The 21,362-nt window shown below is 51.6% G+C and overlaps 1 protein-coding gene across 1 annotated transcript; it reads left to right on the top strand.

Annotated features, from left to right (window-relative positions):
* Positions 1-2,623: 2,623 nt before the first annotated feature.
* LOC134411238 (discoidin domain-containing receptor 2-like) lies at positions 2,624-20,213 on the top strand. Its single transcript, XM_063144954.1, has 17 exons — positions 2,624-2,732; positions 7,298-7,449; positions 8,524-8,626; positions 9,356-9,584; positions 9,713-9,860; positions 10,700-10,805; positions 11,315-11,501; positions 11,662-11,908; positions 12,827-12,928; positions 13,648-13,811; positions 14,387-14,582; positions 15,953-16,197; positions 16,716-16,837; positions 17,140-17,337; positions 17,969-18,203; positions 19,065-19,214; positions 19,691-20,213. Exons 2-17 carry the CDS (start codon positions 7,383-7,385, stop codon positions 19,829-19,831), a joined length of 2,640 nt encoding a protein of 879 aa, XP_063001024.1. The 5' UTR covers positions 2,624-2,732; positions 7,298-7,382; the 3' UTR covers positions 19,832-20,213.
* Positions 20,214-21,362: the final 1,149 nt, after the last annotated feature.

The raw sequence follows: 21,362 nt of genomic DNA, 5'->3' as shown, positions 1-21,362 counted from the left end.
AAAGTGAAACACCCAAGCTGCGCGGCGCCGAAGTTGCACAGCGAATGGTGATTCCATAAACACCTCTATGGTATGAGGCCTCCGCGTTCCATCGACTCCCCCCAGATATCAAATCTCTTGACTAGCCGGGAGTGGATGCATATAGGGGTCCCAACCTTTTTGGGGTTGGTGGGCACATTTGGAATTCTGAGCATCGTGGCTGCTCTCACAAAATGGCTGCCATGGGGGGGGGAACTTGTCCATTCACAAAATGGCTGATGCGGTGGGCGTGGCCGGTCACGAAACACTCATTTCCCAGAAGGCAAACTTGTGGGACTGATAGGAGAGGGATTTTTCAAAGTACAAAGCAGAGGTGTGGGACGTGAACTCCAAAACAGAAAAACACCTCTTTCAAACCCAAAGATTTATGTTCTTTTATGTATTTATTTATTTATTACATTTTTATACTGCCCAATAGCCGAGGCTCTCTGAGCAGTTTGCAATTTAAACCATAAAATATGGGGGGGGGGGCGGAGGGATTGCATAATAAAAATGTAAAAGTTTAAAATGGCAACATTCTGCACTAGCTGAAGCTTCCGAACCCAGCGCAAAGGGGCCCTTACAAGAGGAAAACTGGTTTATAAGTGCAATAATAAATAAAGATAAATAAATTATAAAAGCATTCCAGTCCCCCCGCTCGTCCATGAAACTCACCAGGCAACTTTGGGCGCATCTCAACCTAACCTGCCCCGCGGAGAAAAGCCAGAGGAAGGTGTGAGCCGCCTCCGGTTGCCGGCAAGAGGAAAAACAGGCCGGATTTAAATGTAACATATAAATACATACGTACAGAAACTTTCCTGCTGTCATGAGAGCTAGAAACTTGCTTTGTTTAAATAGTCAATTCGACCTGCGGAGAAATTCACTCTCCAGAAAGAGCCGGAACGCGGCCAATTCACAGTGCCCTGGACTTAATGGTACGTATTTCCACACCATCTGCCTTCCCTGCCATGCAACTAAAGGTTTACTCCCTGAGCGCACGCCTGTTATGGATCTGGGAGGAAATGCATGTTTCACCTGCAGTGTGGTGTGCTCCTTTATTCTGCCTGCCAACTCCCTGATTTCAAAGTCAAGAGTGGCCTAACCCGGTTAGCCCCAGATGTGCTGCACTCCAACTCCCATCACCGCCAACTAGCCGAGGAAGTAAGCCCTATTGAACACAGACAGACTGCATAGGATAGCGCTGCACTACAAGACCATTTAAAACCGCTTTCCCCCAACTTTGTGAGTAAATCCCACTGAACTCAGAGGCATTAACTTCTGAATCAGGCATGTATAGGGTTGTGCAATGTCAGTCCTACATAGGATAGACCCATTGAAATGAATGAAACCGTTGGGAGTCATGAGTAACTGAAGTCCCATTCGTTTCCATGGGTCTCCTCTACATAGGACTGGCCTGGGACGTTACCCAGCGAGTTGGGGGCCATGTGCCCGTCCTGACATTCCTGGACCGCAGCTCCCATGATCCCCTGCTACTGGCTGTGCTGGCTGGGGCTGATGGGAATTGCAGTACAACACATAGGAGATACACACACATTCTCCATCTCTGGTTTAGAGAGTCTGGGAAAGAAATGAAACTTGAGGAAAAGCAAACACGGAGGAACGGGGACCAGAAAAACGGATTAAATCACGACAATTGGTGCGTATGCAAGAGAGGCATTTAATTTTCCCAAACCCGCAGTGGGGCGATACCTCGACGAGGACCAACCCAAACTCCACAGAAATGTGAAAGCTTTCGTGTCCTGCAGGACTCTTCATCTGGCTAGGTGGTACCACCACTAATCAAGCTATAGGTTTGGGGATTCTTCTTCTCTCTCTCTCTTGCACGGACCACCACGGCTAGCTTTCTTTTTCTTCTTTTAAACTTAATTTTCTGTATCTTTGCACCACCAGCTGTCTTGGCTTCCAGCCACCCAAATGCCTGGACATACTGTGTGTGTGTGTGTGTGTGTGTGTGTGTGTGTGTGCCTGCAATGAATACCCGGACATGCTGGGGTACCGATCCCGTCCGAGCCACCGTTTTTTGCAACACCGAAGTCCCGTTGAGCTTGGGAATGCGCAGGGAGCTCGAAGCCGCTCCGGGCCTGGTGCGCGCAGTTTCCCAGTTGTGCAGGGACAGCTGGAAGCGGGGGTGGGGGGGAGAGAAACTCCAACACGTCCCCCCCCTCCTCAACCCCGTCCCCCTCTTTTCTGAAGAGGCGGGCTTCTTTTGTGTGTTGCGGTTCCCCTCCTTTGCGTGCAATGCTTTGGCCTGACTCCAGGCCAAGCCTGGCCCAAGGAAGCGGCTCTTAGCCTGGGTGTGTGTGTGCTGGAGGGAGAGAGGAGGAGGAGGAGGAGGAGGAGGAGGAGGAGGAGGAGGAGGAGGAGGAGGAGGGAGGCCCAAGGAGACAGCAGCTTTTCCTGCCACACGCACACACTCATGCGCGCACATCTGCTCTTTTCCGTGGCCTCCCAGTTGCCATAGGAACAGGAGTGACAAAGGCGAGGAAAGTCTCCAGGGCCCGAGCAGAGGGACAGGGCGGGAGAGGAAGGCCCTGCCCCAGAAACAAAGTTTTTGAGCGGATCTGCTGCTGCTGCTGCTGGAAAAGTCGCTTGCGAGGGGAAGGGATGTGGGGAAGGCCGGCGCAACAGCTGGATCCGTGGCGGTAGGGAGCCTGGGATCGCCATGGCGGTGGCGGAGAGGCTAGGCCGGACAGGTAAGCAAGGAGGCCCTTCTCTCCTCCTCTTCCTCTCTTCTTCTTTTCCGTCCTCCTCTTCGTCTCCTTTTTGCGCAATGCCTCCTCACGCGCCTCCTTTTTTGTTTAGTTTTGCGCAAGACAAACTGGCTTGGCAGGACACCTCTTTTCTCCAGCTACGAGGCCCCGGCCGGGCCCGCTCGTGCCTTCTCGTGACGGGGAGACGCCTCTGCCGGGCACCCTTGGCGGCAGGAAGTCGGGGACAGGCCAGGAAGAGCGGAGGGATGCTTCCCTTTAACCCCCACACACTCACCCCGGCCTCAGAGGAGGGAAGGAGAATCAACCGTTGGAAATACCTGGTTTCCTGATATGCCGAAACATTGCAGTTTAAAGGATGTGTTGTGGCGCGCACGGATGCGCGGCTATGCTCAGTGTTCTCTCCCAACAAGTAGGGCGGCCACACATCCTACTGTACAGAGGAGTGTCCTCTTTTTGAAGAGCAGTCCTCTATTTGAAGGTGTCCCCTATTCCAAGGGCCATAAGAACAGTTGGCCATCCACAGGGACAACAGCCTGGACAGGCGGGCACGTGGGCCACCTGGCCCCAGCTCCCTGTGCACTATGTTGTGAGGTCTCCCGTGTTTCTGCGGTCGGGATAGTTTCTCCATTTACACAGACGCCAATCAATCCGCACGTGCGCATTTATGCAGCCCTGCGCTCCCTTTTGTCCTTTGTAACGCATTTCCGCTTTATCGGTGATGCGTATGCGGCCGTCCTGCCGACACGACCAGGCGATGCACGGTCTTTCTTGGAGCGAGATTGGGAAAAGTGTTGGACTACAATTCCCACCACCCACCAGTGACCATGCTGGCTGGGGGCGATGGTTGTCCAATGCACCTGAAAGGCACCCGGTTCGGGGAAGCCAGTTTGCATGGATGCGCACTAAAGCCGAGGATGTCCGGAGTACATGAACCCTAATGGTGAAATCCTTTGTATGTTTAGACAGGCAAAAGTCCTACAACTCGTAGGACTTTTGTCTGTACAAACATGCATAGGATTGCGCATGAAGGGGTGATGAATATACCAAACCAATGATAACCCGTTGCAAGGCAACCAATTGCCTTTCTGGAAGTGTTCTTTTGCTTCATTGTTCCTTCTTGGCTTCTTAAACTCCCAGAGGACGGGGTTGTCGCAGAGCAAACCAATGCAGCAATGGTGATGTTGCACATGGCCTGGGCATTGTTTCTCCTTGGGATGATAACGGGAGTATTTCAAATATGCGCCTGTTTCCTTCTGCGAAATGCTGGGAAGTATCAGCCATCAGCCTTTCCCTCTGTTACGATCCTTTTCCCACCAGCCCGAGCGGCTGAGTTTGGCCACCATTTAAATTTCCCACAATGCACCTGAGGTGAGCCTCGCTCCGGAGCATTGCGGGAAATTAAACTGCCTGGTCTCCGCTACGCCATGTTGCTACTCACCGCCACTGCCAAGGAAGCCTGCCAGGGCCCAACAACACAAGCGTGCACCTTGGGCAACGGCCCCTTCATGCCAGACACCGCAGCCCTGATGTCACGTTGCGGAAGCGAAATGTACGAGCCCAGCACAACGTATGCGCCCTGCCGTGGGAGGCTAGTTTGGCCCCCTCTCTGTCGTCCTTCCACCCCGGCAGACAAAGACATTTCTATTCAGGCTGGCCTTTGGCATCCAACCTGGTCTGTTGCTGAAGTGGTGTCAGCAGATTAATTGGTTTGGGCACGCTTATTTCTTTTCTCCTTGTGTTTTTAAAATTCTTTGTTTTTATGCTGTGTTTCAATTCGGACTTCGTTAACCTGAATTGTGCTGTCAGCCACCTTTGGTGCCTTTATGTTGTTGTTGGAAAGGCAGAATAGAAATTAATAAAATAAATAAATGGACAGGGTGAATTGTAGAATCCTAGAGGTGAAAGAGGGCATTGAGGCTAACTCTCTCCTCAGTGCAGGAATCCCGTTTTGAGCATCCCTGACGGATGGCTGTCCAGTCTCTGCTTGAATACGTCCAGGGACAGAGACCCCACCATCTCCTTGGGCAATTGGTTCCACTGTCAGACTGCATTGACTGGGGGGAAGTTTTTCAGAGGTCCAACCAAAACAAGCTTTTCCTGTAATTTATGCCCGTTATTCTGTGTCTTGGATGACTGAGAACAGGTCGCCACCCTCTTCTAAGGGACAATCCTTTAGGGCAGCCTTCCTCAACCTGGAGCGCTCCAGATGTGTTGGACTGCACCTGGCTGGGGCATTCTGGGAGTTGTAGTCCAACACATCTGGAGCGCCCCAGGTTGAGGAAGGCTGCTTTAGGGACTTGGAAAGTGCTGCCAGATCCTCCCTCAGCCTCTTCTCAAGGCTAAAGAGACCCAGTCCCTTTCATCTTTCCTCGTAGGACTAAGTTTCTAGTCCCTAATGTCCCTCTCTGAACTCGTTCCGATTGGTGTGAATCCCCCTTCAAGTGTGGCGTCCACAGCATTCGAGGGGAGTTCTGACCGGAGAAGAATAGAGCGGAACTTTGATTTTGAAACCATGCTTCCTTCAGGGGAGAAGGGTAAGCGGGAAAGCGCCCTAACACGAAGTTGAGAGAAGAGGGCAGGGGGCACGCTCGGATCTAGGTTTGGGGACGGGAACAGAAGGCCGGCAGATGCTGGGAGTGAGGCCCGTCTCTTCCTGCCTGCTTTCTACAAAGAGGACGCATCTTGGAGAACAGGGTGGGGGGGAGGATACTACAGAGCAGCTTCCCCCAATCTTGCGACCCGCAGATACCTCAGACCACATCTCCCAGCGTCCCCAGCCAGCATGGGGCTGATGGGGTTTGTAGTCCAACACATCTATAAGGTTCCTGGTCGGGGACGGATGAACGCAGAGAAGTGTGAGAGTTCAAGAGGGTGAGCGTGGAGTAAGCCGTCTCCCGGATGTTTTCAACCACAATTCCCATCATCCCCAGCCAGCAGGTTACGGATAGCGAGAGTTGTAGTCCGAACCACCTGGAGGGCACCGTGTTGGGGAAGGCTGGGGTGGAGCATTGCGCGTGATCAGGACAGATCAAAGGAAGCGCGTCGTTCAACTATGGAACTCCCTACCACAAGATGTAGTGATGGCCACCAATTTGGATGGCTTTAAAAGGGGGAGGGTTGGATAAATTCCTGGAGGAGGAGAAGGCTATCCATGGCTACTAGTCCTGATGGCTTGGTGCTACCTCCAGCGTCAGGTATGCCTAGGTGCACCAGTTGCTGGGGAACATGGGCGGGAGGGTGCTGTTGCGCTTGAGTCCCACTTGTGGCTTTCCTGCGCTCGGGCGGTTGGCCGCTGTGGGAGCAGAATGCCGGATGAGACAGACCTTGGGCCTGAACCAGCGTCAGGGCTCTCCTTCTGTTCTTCCATTCTCACACCAGAGCATGCACACGCATGAGAGAGGGAGGGAGCACCAGCAGTACAAAAAGCAGAGGCCCGGCAGAGAGATAAAACCGCCCGGCCCCGCCTGGCGTGGAATGGGTGCCTTTCGCCCCAGGTCCCAGGCAGCTGTTTCGTCTCGCTCCCTCCCAGCCCGCCTCCCCCTTGCAGAAGGGACGGCGCGCAGCGTTTCGGTCCGTCCAATGGCTGTGACGGGGCTTTCAACGGACAGCCTGCCAGCTGTTAGCAATTAGCAAGCGGATCCGCCCCGGGCCCCCGGCGAGGAGAGGTTTAACCCTTCCCTGCTTCTCCGCCGGGATGCTGGGGTGTGTGTGAATTTGGACTCTTCAGTTCTCCCCTTACTATCTGCGCTCGGGTAGAAAGGAGATGGGTTGGGGACAGAACTGTGTCCGCGGACGAGAGCAATGCAAAGGCATCATCCCCTTGCGTTGAGAAGCAGCGGCGCCAGAGGAACCCAGCCAACTTGATGTCCCCCAACATAACTTTTGCAAGCACCGCGGCCCGGACTAAGTATCAATTAGATATCTACAGGGATCCAATCTTCCCCGTCTCCCCAAACTGATGGTCCTTCAATAAGCTTCAGCTGCCAAAGGTGTGTGTGTGTGTGTGTTTTACTTGTGGATTTGATCATTCAGCCCTCTTCCATGAAATGAGGTATGATGCAACTTACTCAAAAACGAAGCGGCAGCAAACGGCCAAATTACCGTGGAAGACCAAATCTTCGCGGGCAACGAAAGCAGAATAATCCGCTGAGTCCTCTCCATGCCGCAGGCGGAAGAAAGGGTCTCTGAAAGATACTTTGGTGGCAGATGGGCTCAGTAGTAGCTAATTGGAACCTCCAGATTCAGAAGAAGTGTACCCCAGAAAACCCAATGCTGCCAAAAAAAAAGGGGGGGATTCATGTTACTTTGATTGATTGATTACTTTTCTATGCTGCCCCATGAACCTAAGAGCGATTCACCAAAATTAAAACCAGGAAGTGATTGGTGGAAGGGTGTGTGGCCATTTGGGGAATCTTGGAGGGCTGGATTGGGACCTAGTCGACCTACCCGGGACCGAAGGTTCCACAACCCCATCATGACATGCACAGGCACATAACCTGGAAATCTCGCTCCTGTCCTATCATCTCTTTCTCTCTCTCTCTTCTCAGAAATGTGAATGGCAGAGACTGACCCTTGGGGACCACCGCCCGACTGACCCACGGGCTGTGGGAAACACCCCCCACAGCGCCGAGGATGCTCTGCTTGCCCCTCCTCTTGCTGGCCGGCCTCTCCCGTTGCTCCAGCTCAGAAATCAACCCCGGTAGGAAGCTGGCAGGGGTGGGCTACCCCATCTCCGTTTCCCCCTGCCCGGCGGGTTTCTCCTGAGAACTTGTGACTCCTGATGGCCTACCATTTTCTAACAATATGCCAGGCCTAGCTAGGCCTGGCTCAGAGATTTGGTCGGAGCTGAGATTTGGTCCAGTTTAGGTGCACGAGGATTCAAAGGGCCAGAGACTAGGATGTGACTAGAGAGCTTCGGCTACTGGGCGGTATAAAAATGTAACAAATAAATAAATAAAATAAATAAGGATGCCCATTTTGACTTGACGGAGTTCAGCAGCGTGGATGGCTTGACTTGTGTTTGCTTTCACCCGAACGGCGGGAAAGTTTGTTTGCCCAATTTTTTATTTTATTTTGCAGGTCTTGCAATTTGCACGAATTTCTGAGCCTTTTGTGCAAATCACGGCCACATTTGCATAAACGGTTCCAAACTTGGCGCAAGTGGCTGGGAAACTCATGCAAATGGCTGGGAAATTCGCACCGACGGCTCCGAAATCCGTGCCAATGTTTCAGAAACTCACGCAAATTGCTCACAAATTCACGCAAACGCCTCCGAAATTCATGTAAATTGGAGAAACTGCAGAAAATTGACCGGTGCAAAATGCAGATTGAGTCCAGCACTGCAGTGGGAACCCAAACCAAGTCCAGAGGCCCGGACCAAGGAAAACTTCCCAAATCCCACCCCCCAAACGGATTTCTCCATCAGCCCTACCAGGGACCGAGTGAAGGGCAGTCTTGACTGGTGTTTTTCTGCTTTGGAGCTCAGCCTCCGTTCTCTGTCTTGGACTTCAGCCCCTGCCCCTGTCAATTTCCCTTTAGCCTCCCCTGCCCATCGTGGCAACCATTTCATGAAAGGGCGAGCCCCGCCCGCGTGGCAGCCATTTTGTGAATGTGCCCAACACACCCTCTCCACATTCCAAATATGCAGCCCCCCAAAAGTTTGGGGGACCTCTGCTCCGTGAAATGAAACGAAAACGGCCTTGATCTCTTCATCTTTATGCTGATGCCAAAGTTGTGCTTTTTTTCTTTCCTTTTTTCAACCTCCCTTCCAAAGCGATATGCCGGTACCCTTTGGGGATGCACGAAGGGTCGATCCGAGACGAGGACATCACCGCTTCCAGCCAGTGGTACGACTCTACAGGGCCCCAATACGCACGGTGAGCGGGACGAACTCCCGAGACTTCGCTTTGGCGCAATGCTTTGCACAGGGCTGCGCAAAGTTACACACAAACACACACACACACACACACACTCCCTTTTGCAAAACATCGAGGAAGTTAGAGAAACTGAAACAAAGATAAATTGATAACAGGAAGCGCAGGGGGTGTTGATCAGAGATCAAGTGTCGAACCAATGTAGGATCCCATATTTCCACACCTTGATGTGCGCTGCGCATGCCAAACTGCTTGCTCCTGCTGATTTTTATTTTATTTCTTAATACTTTTTAAATTTCTATTTATTTTTAACTGGGAGGCCGGCGTGCTGCAAAGCACAGTGGTGCCGTCCAGCCCCATTTCTCTTCAGGCTTTAATCATATTTTTTTTAATTGTGAGTTTCAACAAAACGAAACGGACAAAAGTCGTGTCTGACTCATGTTTCTTTCCCCCATTCTAAAAGGTTGAAGTTCAAATCATCTGGTATTTTGAGCGTCACTTCTTTTGCCTTAGTCCCCACCCTTTTGCCTTTGACGCCACCCCTTTTTGCCTTTGGCTCCGCCTCCTTTCTCCTCAGCCACTCCCACCGCTGTAAGGCGGCCCCCGAGAGCTTCTCCGGGCTCAAAAGAGGTTGCTCACCCTTGCTTTATAAAGTTCCTCATTCAGGTTGGGTTTGCATCTGCTTTCTGCTTTCACATCTGGTCTCTCTCTCTCTCTCTCTCTCTCTCTCAGTTTGCTGCGGGAAGAGGGCGACGGCGCCTGGTGCCCAGCTGGTCTCCTGCAGCCTGAAGACGTGCAGTTCCTCCAGATAGACCTGCACAAGCTCTATTTCATCACGCTGGTGGGCACCCAAGGGCGGCATGCGCGCGCTACCGGCAAAGAGTTTGCCCGCGCGTATCGCATCGACTACAGCCGCAACGGGGAGCAATGGCTCTCTTGGAAAGACCGTCAGAACGGGCAGGTGGGTGAGAAGCTCCTGGGGCCTTGGGTTCATCCTTCCCACGCCTGAAGCTCTGCTGGTGTAGGTATCTCCAGCTCCCGCGTCTTAGGCCTGAATCTGAGCTGAAGGAATCTCCTTCTCCCTTCCAGGTGATCCAAGGCAACATTGACACGTACGACGTCGTCCTGAAAGACCTCCGCCCACCTGTCATCGCCCGCTACATCCGCGTGATCCCGGTGACGGAGCAGCCCATGACCGTCTGCATGCGAGTGGAACTCTACGGTTGCGTTTGGTCAGGTAAGGACTTGACATGGTGGCCACCTCTGGTAAGGCCCTGGGGAAGTAGGGTAGCAGGACCTAGGTGCCCTTACTCTCTGTGGAAGGAGAGTCGGATCTCAGGCCCATAGGGCAGATCTGGACCATCTGGGATTCCAATACAGCCTTCCAGGGTTCTCCAAAAGGCCACACTTCCTCTCCCTGGACCAACCCCTTTCTCCACCCACCAATCATGTGGTGGCTTCCTAGGTTTAATGTGCATTTCTTCCCCGCCCACAAAGGTTGAAATGCTCTCCCAAGTCTTTGTTATGGCCAGTAAGAGCTTTAAGCTAAAATATGCTGGCATTTTTAGCCCTGCCCATTTTGCCTTTGGCCCCGCCCACCACTGGAATCCGGCCCCCGAGTGCTTTCCTGAAATTTAATTCGGCCCTCAGGGTGAGAGGTTCAACACCTCTGTTCTATGGTCTTCCTGGAGGAGGGAACTGCTGGATCATCCTCCGCTACGCTTCAGCACCACCCCTGGGCAGGGGGGAGTATTGCAGCTCTCTGCTCTACAGGGGCCATGTGACATAAACAGGCCAATCGGGTCCCACCCAGTCCTATAAAGCTGCTGATTGTGGCCCCAGATGCTCAGTATGAGCAAATCGTTGTGCAGGTATGGCTTGAAGGGCGTCCTGCTTCTCACCTGGCTGAGGTGGGAAGCAGGGAGGCCTTCAGAGCAGTCAGCGTGAACCGAGTCTAGTGACAGCATCTCAGGCTTGCCTTGATGTGATATGGGGCTGGGCGGCACCGCTGCGTTTTTTGCTCAGGTTGAAGGGATTGGGGCCGCCCAGCTGACGCTCAGCGGTCTCCTTTCCCAGATGGCTTGGAGTCCTACAGGATTCCCGAGGGGGAGATCATGGCGGCTCCTGGACACCCCATTGTCTACCTGAATGACTCAACCTACGATGGTTACCAGGAGCGCAGGTAAGAACGCCCAGAAAGCGCATCTCCCTTTCACCCCTTTTCTTTCTTTCTTTCTTTCTTTCTTTCTTTCTTTCTTTCTTTCTTTCTCAGACACCCCTCAGCCAAAAGGGCCTCCAAGAGCAGCTGACATCAGTCAGTAAAACAAGACATTCCCTGCAATTTAGAAACACGCGGCACGTGAGGAAAATGGATTCCCCCCCAGCAGCAATATAAGGTTCCCTGTTATAATGTGAAGTATTTTGGGGGAATTGAAGTCCCTTTAATTGCCCATTAATTGCCCCTTCATTGCTTTGCCAAAGACCCGCTCCTGGCGGAGATGATTACTCCTAGCACTGGTTGATCAATACCAACAGAGCTGCCTGCCGTTTTGGATTCTCCTTGGGGGCGTGGCTAGGGGGACTGGTTATGAAGCGCGCCCGGATTTCAAAATTTAGCGTTAGAATAGCTGCTCTGACCCTCGCCCCGGAAGCACCTCAAGAGATTCTTTTGGGGACACGCTCTCTTCTCAGGCTCCTGCACGGTGGATTGGGCCAGCTGACGGACGGCATCCTGGGCTTGGACGACTTCACCAAGAGCCACCAGTACCGCGTGTGGCCGGGCTACGACTACGTCGGCTGGAAGAACGACAGCTTTCAGGACGGCGCCATCGAGATGGAGTTCCAGTTTGACCGACAGAGGAACTTCACTTCCATGAAGGTAGGGCCCTGGTGGTGTGGCAGCCATTTTGTTTAGGGTCACGGCAGTCATTTCGTTAGGGCCGTGGTGGCCTGGTGACCATTTTATTTCCAGCCCGCCGTTCCCACAAGGCCTCTGACGTTTTCTCCTCCCGTTGTCCCTCTCCCTGCCTCAACACCAGGTCCATTGCAACAACATGTTTTCCAAGGGCGTGAAAATCTTCGAGAGGGTGGAATGCCTCTTCAAGCTGCGGCTGATCGCCGTGTGGGAGCCAGAGCCCGTGGGCGTGGACACGGTCCTGGACGACAAGAACCCCAGTGCGCGGTTCGTGACCGTCCCCCTCAACCAGCGCGTCGGCAAGGCGATCCTGTGCCGTTTCCATTTCGCCGACACCTGGATGATGATCAGCGAAGTCTCCTTCCAATCAGGTAAATAGCCCAACACCAGCCCCACCGCCTGGCCCAAGGGATCTATATGCCAGAACGGGGGGGGGGGAGGGAAGGAGCCTTAATTTATAACAATCAAAGACACATCTGGAATTGCACTGTAACATCTGCAGCACTTTGAGAGTGTTTTTTAAGGGCAGCAGTTTGATACAGCAGAAGGAAAAGAAAGGAACCTCTCGTGCAAGCACTGAGTCATGACTGACGCTTGGAGGGACGCCAGCTTTCGCTGACGTTTTCTTGGCAGGCCTTATAGCGGGGTGGTTTGCCGTTGCCTTCCCTGGCCGCGATTACCTTTCCCCCATTTTACTGGGTACTCATTTTACTGACCTCAGGAGGATGGAAGGCTGAGTCGACCTGAGCCGGCTGCCTGAAACCAGCTTCCGCTGGGATCGAACTCAGGCCGTGGGGAGAGTTTCGGCTGCAGAAACTGCTGCTCTACCGCTCTGCACCTTTATTCAATTAATTAATTTCTTGCAACACTCAAGCAGCGAAACCCTTCCTAAAGGTTTCATCCAGGCCTGTGAGATCTGCAGATTTTAGCTTCTGCTAGTTATGCTGTTTGCCGTCTGTGTGTGTGTGTGTTTCTTTAAATTCATTCTTTTTGTTTTATTGGTTTCTTTGTTTTGACATTAGTATAGCTATGGGTGATAAATCTCCTTGTAAGCCGCTCCAGAAATCTTCCAGGTCGAAGAGCCGGGTGGCAAATGTGAAACATAAACAAACGAAATAGAAATAAAGACTGCGGCGGATCGTCCCATTGGGAGCTCCTCGGGGCAGAGACCTTGCCTTTCGTCAGCTCCGTGTTTGGGATGACTGAGTTGTGACTGGGCAGCAAACCCTGGTCGAGGATTGCCCCTGGCTGTGAGTGATAAACTGATGTAGCTCTTTCTGTTCCTCCAGAAGACATTGATGCCTTTGACCCGATTGTCGTGACTCTCGCCTCAAGCACAACTTCAACGATTCTCCCATCGGAGGAACCGAATGCTACGGACGGCACTTGGGGTAAGGCAGAAGCCATGTAGCGCATCCAAAAGCTTAGCAAATCACCCTGGGCAGCCGATGGCTGGACTGAGCGAACCGGCAAAAGCCACTGAGTTCCTTCGAAGCTCGTTTTCACTCCTGTCCTTATCATGTGGCGGGCATCGCCTTTTCGCCTGAAAACCCATTTGTCCTTTTGTGAGCGTTTTCCCATTGGAGCATCTCCCCAACGAGGGAAGGTTACAACAGCTGGGATTGTTTCACTTCGAAAAAAGGAGGCTGAGGGGAGACAGGATAGAGGTGCACACAATTATGGACAGTGTGGAGAATGGGACAGGGAGGCGTTTTTCTCCCTCTCCCATAATACCAAAGGGCTCATCCCACCCTGAGGCTCATGGGAGGTTCAGGACAGATACTGGAGGTAGGACACAGCCATCAGGACTAGTAGCCATGGCTAGCCTTCTCCTCCAGGAATTTATCCAACCTCCATTTAAAGCCGCCCAAATCTGTGTCCATCACTACATCTTGTGGCAGTGAGTTCCATAGTTTAACTCTGCGCTGTGTGAAGAAGTCCTTCCTTTGATCTGTCCTGAATCTCCCGCCCATCACCCTAATGGGATGACCCCAGGACGGATGGATGGATTAGCTAATTCGCCCCGCAGGGCCCACTGTGGAGTCTGCCACAAGGCCTGTGATTGGTTGATGGATTGATGGATCGCTTGACCACCCGACTCCTCTTGCAGTGACCACCTCCACAATGTCTGCCATGAGCCCCTGGATCGAACACAAGACCGAAAACTCCAACACCTCCGTTTTGGTCGGCTGCCTGGTGGGCATCATCCTTCTACTCCTGGTGGTCATCGCTGCCATCCTGTGGAGGCAGTACGCCCAGAAGCGCCTCGAGACGGTATGGTGCGTCCCACAGCAGGCCAGCTAGCTGGCCGGCTCACTCGGAACCCCTCTCTTTTATTATTGATTTATCTGAAATATTCACACACACACAGTGTGTTCCCATCACTGTGCGGTGTCCAAAAGGGGCCAAACTCTCAACCCAAGGCCTACTGATGCGAAATACTTTTATCCCACCCCTCAGCTTAAAAAAACTTCCTAGAGCAGCTTACGTCCAATCAGGAGCTCAAGACGGTCCCTGCCCTTGCAGGCTTACAATCTAAAAAAGACACAGCACACGAGGAAAAAAGGCATGGGGAGGGAAGAGGAAAAAATGAAACCGTTTTCAGCAGGGCTGGGGGAATGGGGGTGGTGGTTTTTCAGCAGGGCACACCCCCCCTCTCATTTCCAGTTAGCCAATCCTGTAAAACTTCTCTCCTGTGGTTTTGTTACTGGCAGGAGCTGCTTTAAGCTAAACTAGGCTGAATTATTTTTTGAGGGGGGCGTTTCTGGTATTTTGGGGGAGGGGAGGAGGGCGTTTCTGTGTCCTCTGTGCAGAGAGCTCAACAGCTTCTTCCCTCTCCGTTCCCCAAGGCTCCCCGGCGAATCCTGGAAGAGGACGCCACCGTCCGCCTTTCCTTTTACAGCTCCAGGATCGTCAGCGGCCAGACCCAAATCCACCAGACCAACCCCACCTACGAGAGGGTCTTCCCGTTGGACCTGGAATATCACCAGCCCATCACCCTCCTCCAGAAACTGCCGGAGCTCTCGCAGAGCGCCGAGGACTCGGGTAAGGCCCACGCCCACACCGGCAAGCGTGCCTTTCGGAGGCAGTCCGACGGGGCTACACCTGCCCACTACCGGGAGGCAGGTTGGACCATTGTCTTTCCCTTGAGTTTCCCCCAAAACCTACTCCTGAGTTATGTTAAGCAGCAGCAAAACTGGGTGGGATCTTTTGCCTGCAAAGCCTACTAACCCATGGCAGATTATTTTGTGCGGCTGGAGGAAATCTTCTATTATTATTATTATTATTATTATTATTATTATTATTATTATTATTATTATTCAAACAAAACAGATCATGAAAAGAAGTGAAAAAAGAACAAGAAATTGCATGCATAAAAATACTAATATCAAATATGACATCCAGGGTTTTCTTGCATAAGCTTCAAGAAAAGCAGACCAAATAGCCTTATATTTATCTATTAATGAATGGTGCCTATATACCACCCCATTGATAGCGCTGTTAGGTCCTCACGAAGACTTATCCTAGCATAATACAAGTCTTTTGGCTGTCATACGGGCTTGGAAAGTCCATTTATGCTGACCATACATTAACATCCAAGAGACATCGTTCAATATTAAAGACTGTTCCAATATAAAGTTTATCCATATTATGACCTCCTCTCCAAAGGAGGCAACTGGTGGGCATTGCCAAGAGAAGCATGAGATGCATGACACCTCCAATAGTTATGAGAATTAGACAAACCCTTATTATGAAGACGTCGTGGAGTCCAGTGAACACGAAATCCCAGAGGAAATCTTAAAGGGCAGTAAAGCGATTGTTCCACTTGTTATTAGATACTTACCACCATGGGAGGAGGTGGGAGCCATTTGGTTTTTCTGCATCGAGTGCACCATGGGTGTTGAACCCTCCAGCCTGTGGGCCAAATCCAGTCCCAATCCAGCCCTCCGGGTTTCCCCAGAATGCCACACCTCCTTTCGCTGGTCACCCCCTCTGATGGCTTGGACGGTTCCCGGCTTTTGATTGGTTTCTTCCTCATTTTCAGCAGTCGAAATGCCTCTCCGAAGACTTGGTTACTATCAATAAGCACTTTAAGCTACAATATGTGGGTATGTTTGACCCTACTAGCTTTGCTCCCTGCTATTAGAATGCAGCCCCTAGGAAGAGCTCTGGAAATTGACTTTGGATCAGCGTTCTCCCACTGCAGCCAAATGTCTTTCGCTGACACTGCACCCCGTTTACAGATCTATTGCTATTGTGTCATCGGTTTTGTGGTCTGTCGTAAGCTGCTCGGGAAAACCTAGCCGGCTGAAAAAAGCGGCATATAAATATACCAAATCTCTTAAATGAAACAGATTGTTGGACTGATATTTGTCCGTGTCTTCCCCCGTCTTTTGTCGGCGTTTCCCCCGCAGCGTGTAGTGGCGATTACGCTGAGCCAGACGTCACCAAGTGCACCCCGCACCAAGGTTTCCAGAACAACGTGCCCCACTATGCCGAGACGGACATCGTCAGCCTGCAGGGCGTGACGGGCAACAACACGTACGCTGTGCCGGCCATCACCATCGACTCGTTGACCAAGAAGGACATCTCCGTGGCTGAGTTTCCGAGGCAGCAGCTGCGGCTCAAGGAGAAGCTGGGTGAAGGACAGTTTGGAGAGGTGGGTCGAGCTTTTCCCCACAGATACGCTCCGTTGGGGCCCAGGGAGAGCTGGCGTCATTCACAGGCTGCCAGGCAGGCGCAGAGTGAAACTACGGAATTCCCTACCACAAGTTGTAATGACGGCCACCAATCTGGATGGCTTTAATAAATTCTTGGAGGAGAAGGCTAGCTTACCTTAGCCTGTTAAGGGCCCAGGTTTGGATTCAGAAGGTCTCGCGTTCAAATCCCGGCCACGGCTCTCCAGGTTTCAGGCAGGGTTCTTTCTTAGCCCTACCTGGAGATTCCGGGGTTCGAACATGAGCCCTGCTGCTGTATAAACATCACACCTGGTTTCCATATGGAGCTGTCCAGTCCACTTTTTTTTTCCTCCTGGGTCATCCTTTGTTTCCTGGCGGCTGACGGCAGTCCCGTTTTGGTGACAAGAAGGTGTTTTGCTTCATTTCGTGAGGGTGGTCCCCGTCTTCTCTAGATCTGCTTGACTGATCCCCTCTGGCTGGTTGGCCCTTTCCTTTCTAGGTCCATCTCTGCGAAGCTGACGGTCTCCTGGAATTCTTGGGTCGGGTTTCCCCAGAGGCCTCCAGCCAGGCCGTTCTCGTGGCCGTCAAAATGCTACGCGCCAATGTCACCAAGACGGCCAGGTGAGCACAAACCGCGGGGGGCAGTCCGGAGAGAATCCGCTCTCACAGGTAGCCTTTTCCAAAAGCCCAAGTAGGTTTTATCTGACCCTGGGCCGGTGGGCTAGATGGAGCTCGCTCTGGATGGTAGGAACCATCTCAAAAGAAGCATGCCCTCTCTTCCCTTGCACAGGCACGCACGCCTATGGCCCCACCTCCTGTACTTTCGATCCCACCCACCCCCCTAAAAAAAAAAAAACTTCTCCGAAATGGGATCTGGCCCGCTGTCTGACGCTATTATTCCTGTGTCCTTTTGCCATCTCAAGGAACGATTTCCTCAAGGAGATCAAAATCATGTCCCGGCTGAAGGACCCGAACATCATCCGTTTGCTGGGGGTGTGCGTGCGTGACGATCCCCTGTGCATGATCACCGAGTACATGGAGAACGGGGATCTCCACCAGTTCCTGTTGCAACGGCAGAGCAGAAGCACCTTTACGCTCGCCAACAATATTCCCTGTGTCAGGTGATGGAGGGGAAGGGGTGCGTCAGCCGTGGGAGCCGCTGGCTAAGAGAACAGCTGGCAGCCATACATCTATAATACTAAAAGATGGTGTGTCTGTCTGTCTGTCCATGCCATAGCTCCAAGACCGTGACTCCTAGACACTTGAAACTTGGCAATCATACTAAGGGGACCCTAGGGGCGAGCACCTCAGGGTTATTTTGCTTTTATGTATATAATGTATTAATTAATTGATTGAAATGTGTGCATGTGGTTCAAGCCTGCAGTAACATCTTCAGCCACAAGGTGGTAGACTTCTCTAACCAGCGCATAGCTTTGTAGTCCATGCAGTCGGGAGCCGGGGGGTGGTTAGGATGGCGAGGACAGAATGAGAGAGCTGCCCTCTCCCTCTGCCATGGGGCAGCCCTCAAGGGGAATGGGGGAACAAACCCCTCCCTCAGGGAGCTGTAGGGGTGCCCCATGGCAGGGTGCTTCCACACCTTGGCTAGCTCCTTTAGAATTCTGACTGGTTCTGGCTGAAACCCGCTGCAGATTCACTGCCCCATTGATATCGGAGCCGCCGGCCTCCACGGCTCGTGGCTGAGATGGCGGGGACACCCCCTTGATTGCCCTTGTATCTGTTTCCCTCTCTCAGCTGCCTCCACCTCCTGCTGATGGCTACTCAGATTGCCTCCGGCATGAAGTACTTGGCTTCCCTTAACTTTGTACACCGGGACCTGGCCACACGTAACTGCCTGGTTGGCAACAATTACACCATCAAGATTGCCGATTTCGGCATGAGCCGGAACCTGTACAGCGGGGATTACTACCGGATCCAGGGCAGGGCGGTGCTGCCGATCCGCTGGATGGCTTGGGAAAGTATCCTCCTGGTAAGAGGGCCGGACAACGGGCAAGGCACAATACACAAAGAAGTGGCATACTCCCCGCTTAGACGTGTTACAATCAGTCTCTAATACTGGAATGTTGAACCTCTTTCAGTCTGAGGGCCAAATTCAATTTCAGAGAAGTTCCCAGGGGGAGAAGGTAAAAGGGGGCAGGGCTGAAGGTGGACAGGGCGGGTCCAAAATACTCAAACTACCAGCATATTTTAGCTTAGACCTACTACTACCAGGCACAAAACCGTAGGAGGGACATTTAAATCTTTTAAAGCCCGGAAACTGTTGGGAGAAATAATGTGTGGATAATTAACCTAATGACCTCCCTAATTAACCTAATGATCTCTCTGGTCCATAGAGAGGTGTTATTTTGTGACTCCGTCATTTTACACTTAACACAGCTCCTTTATACCTAGACGCTCGTAGACTATATTTTAAAGATGTATTAACAGCGAGCAGGTGTATTTAAGGCAGGGATGGAAAGAAATGGATACCTTGGTGTTTGTTGACAAAGGTGACAGCAGGAAAAGAAAACTAGACCAAGGACAGCGTGTACATTACCAATACAGATTTCTGCCAGCAGAGATTACTCGTGTCTGGGATCAACCCCCATCCAGTATCTCCCCTTTACTTTTATAGCTTTACACTGAACTTGATATGTGACGTGATCGTTTCCTGTACTCCAAATGGCTCCTGTACTCTTAATGCCACCCCTGAGTACTGGATTGGGACCTCAAAAGGGTTGGATCTGGCCCGATTATCCCCATCTCTGATCTAGGTGATGATGACGACCAAAACTAGATTCAATCTTGACACGGTCTTCCGTCACTGTGGTCTTCTTCTCCGTCCCTGCAGGGCAAGTTCACCACGGCCAGCGACGTGTGGGCCTTCGGGGTGACGCTGTGGGAGATGTTCACGCTGTGCAAGGAACAGCCGTACAGCTGGTTCTCTGACGAGCAAGTCATCGAGAACACCGGGGAGTTCTTCCGAGACCAAGGCCGGCAGGTATTAGGAAGCCCAGCCAGCGTTCACACAGCGCAGAGTTAAACTCTAGTTGTCACTGGCTACTAGTCCTGATGGCTATATGCTACACCTCTGGGATCAGATGCAGTAAGCCTGTATGCACCAGTTTTTGGGGAACATGGGCGGGAGGGTGCTGTTACACTCATGTCCTGCTTGTGGGCTGAACAGAGTGCTGGACTAGATGGACCCTTGGCCGGATCCAGCCCACTCCGTTTTGATGTTCTTATGACTTAAGGGTTCAAGCAGGTACATAATAATGTTATAAACCACCCAAATGTTGTAAACCGCCCAGAGAGCTTCGGCTGTGGGGCGGTATATAAATGTAATTAAATAAATAAATAAATAAATAAATAAAGCAAATAATAAGCAGCATTTTAAAAAATGGCGGTGTCTCCAGCTGACTGCAGACAACTGTGGTTCAGAAATGCCTCTCACAGAACGTCATTTCCTGCCCACAGGCGTACCTGGGTCAGCCGCCACTGTGCCCAAATCCTGTTTTTGCCTTGATGATGAAATGCTGGAGCCGAGATATCAAAGACCGTCCTGTGTTCGAGGCCATCCACCTGTTTCTGGTGGAACAAATGGACGGGAGCATTTGACCTGCAAAAGAGCGTGAGGGACGCTGTGGAGAGAGGCAGGGCTGCCTCCCGCCGGCCAAAACGCCCTCAGGTTTCTGTCAGACTCCCTTGCTGCAGGGGATTTGGACAAACCACCGAAGTAACCCTTGAAGTGGCCACCTGTTGGAATGCCTTCGAAATGTGGCGTGAGGCGCCCTTTCCGTGGCACGGTGCGTCAATGTGGACGGTTGCCACGGCAAACAATTCTGGCCACGCTCAAGGTGGCTTCCCAAAATCCACTTTCTGTGACTTCTCTTTGAAGGAGACCCTCGTGGTAGCTGCTCTCTCCCTCAGCCACGGTCCAGAGACCCACGGATCCAAGAAAGCCCCATCTCGTGGAATAATTTTGCCTTCCTCCCTGGATATACAGAGAAAGGTCTCTTCTCTTCCTTCCTCACAAAATGGCGAAAACCGCCCTCTCTTCAAAATGGAAAACGCGGTTGAGGAAATAAATATTCCTGTCAGTTCTTTGGAGGTGCGTCAACCCTGGAAAAGTCATCTTTGATGCAACCTAACAAGGAGCGAAGGACAAAAGTTGGAAAATGGAGCAGCGTCAAACGCCATCGCAAGGCTACATCCTCTGGGTTTGGGAGGCCGTTGACGCCCATGACTCCATGTTTGCTGGGGGGGGGGGAGGGCGAGTGTGAATTCTTCCACACTGGATTTTATATTTCTTTTAACCAAAAGAAGAAGAAGAATGTTAATGGCCGTAGGAAGGTCGTTGAGATTTTTTGAGAGGAGGGTGTTCTTGCAGGGGGAACTAGTTGACACTGTTACTACTGCCTTGATGATGATGATAATGATGATGATGATGGCCTTTTGCTGTGAACTTGTAGCCAAAATGGACTGATGTGCAAATCGCTCTGTAGCCACATCCCGCTTTAATAAGATGCCAAAGAGGAAGCAGACGTCAGAATTGGAGCCTCTCACTAACTTATGACGCAATCCTATGCATGTTTAGACAGGGAAAAAGTCCTACAAAAGTCCTACAATTTTTTCTGTCTAATCATACACAGGATTGCGCCCTTAACTTCATTTTGACACAACCTGTCACCTTCTCCCCTTGTTCAAGGAAACCCTGCCTTTAAAAAAATCCCTTGAATGTCTGCCTCTTTTTTTATTATTTTTATGTAGTTTTTAGAAGCCTTTCAAAACTTCTAGAAATCTCTCTGGACCAAAGGCCATCTCTGAGGCTGTGTGCAAACTCTCTTTTCCACAGTCATGAGTACAGACTGGAGAAGCTCAGCTTTCATTTTTAAAAACAGCAACAACAACCAAACTTCTAGCCCTTAAAATTAAGTCAGAAAAATGTGGTTTTAATTTATTTTTTTAAAACCTCAGCAATAGTGGAGAGAAGGACAGCTATCAATCATGTCACTTCTGCTCTATATCCAGGGCTAACAAAATGCATGATAAATTATGCCGGGTAGGCGTATTCGCGACAGAAGAGCAATTTGAAGTGGGGTGAGATGGCGTTTTTGCGCAGATGCACAGGCCTGATTTCATGGTGCTG

The sequence above is a fragment of the Elgaria multicarinata genome, chromosome 19 (assembly GCF_023053635.1).
Source record: "Elgaria multicarinata webbii isolate HBS135686 ecotype San Diego chromosome 19, rElgMul1.1.pri, whole genome shotgun sequence".
Taxonomy (NCBI): Eukaryota; Metazoa; Chordata; class Lepidosauria; order Squamata; family Anguidae; genus Elgaria; species Elgaria multicarinata.
Note: the sequence above shows the minus strand (reverse complement) of the source record. Positions and strands in the feature narration are given on the sequence as shown.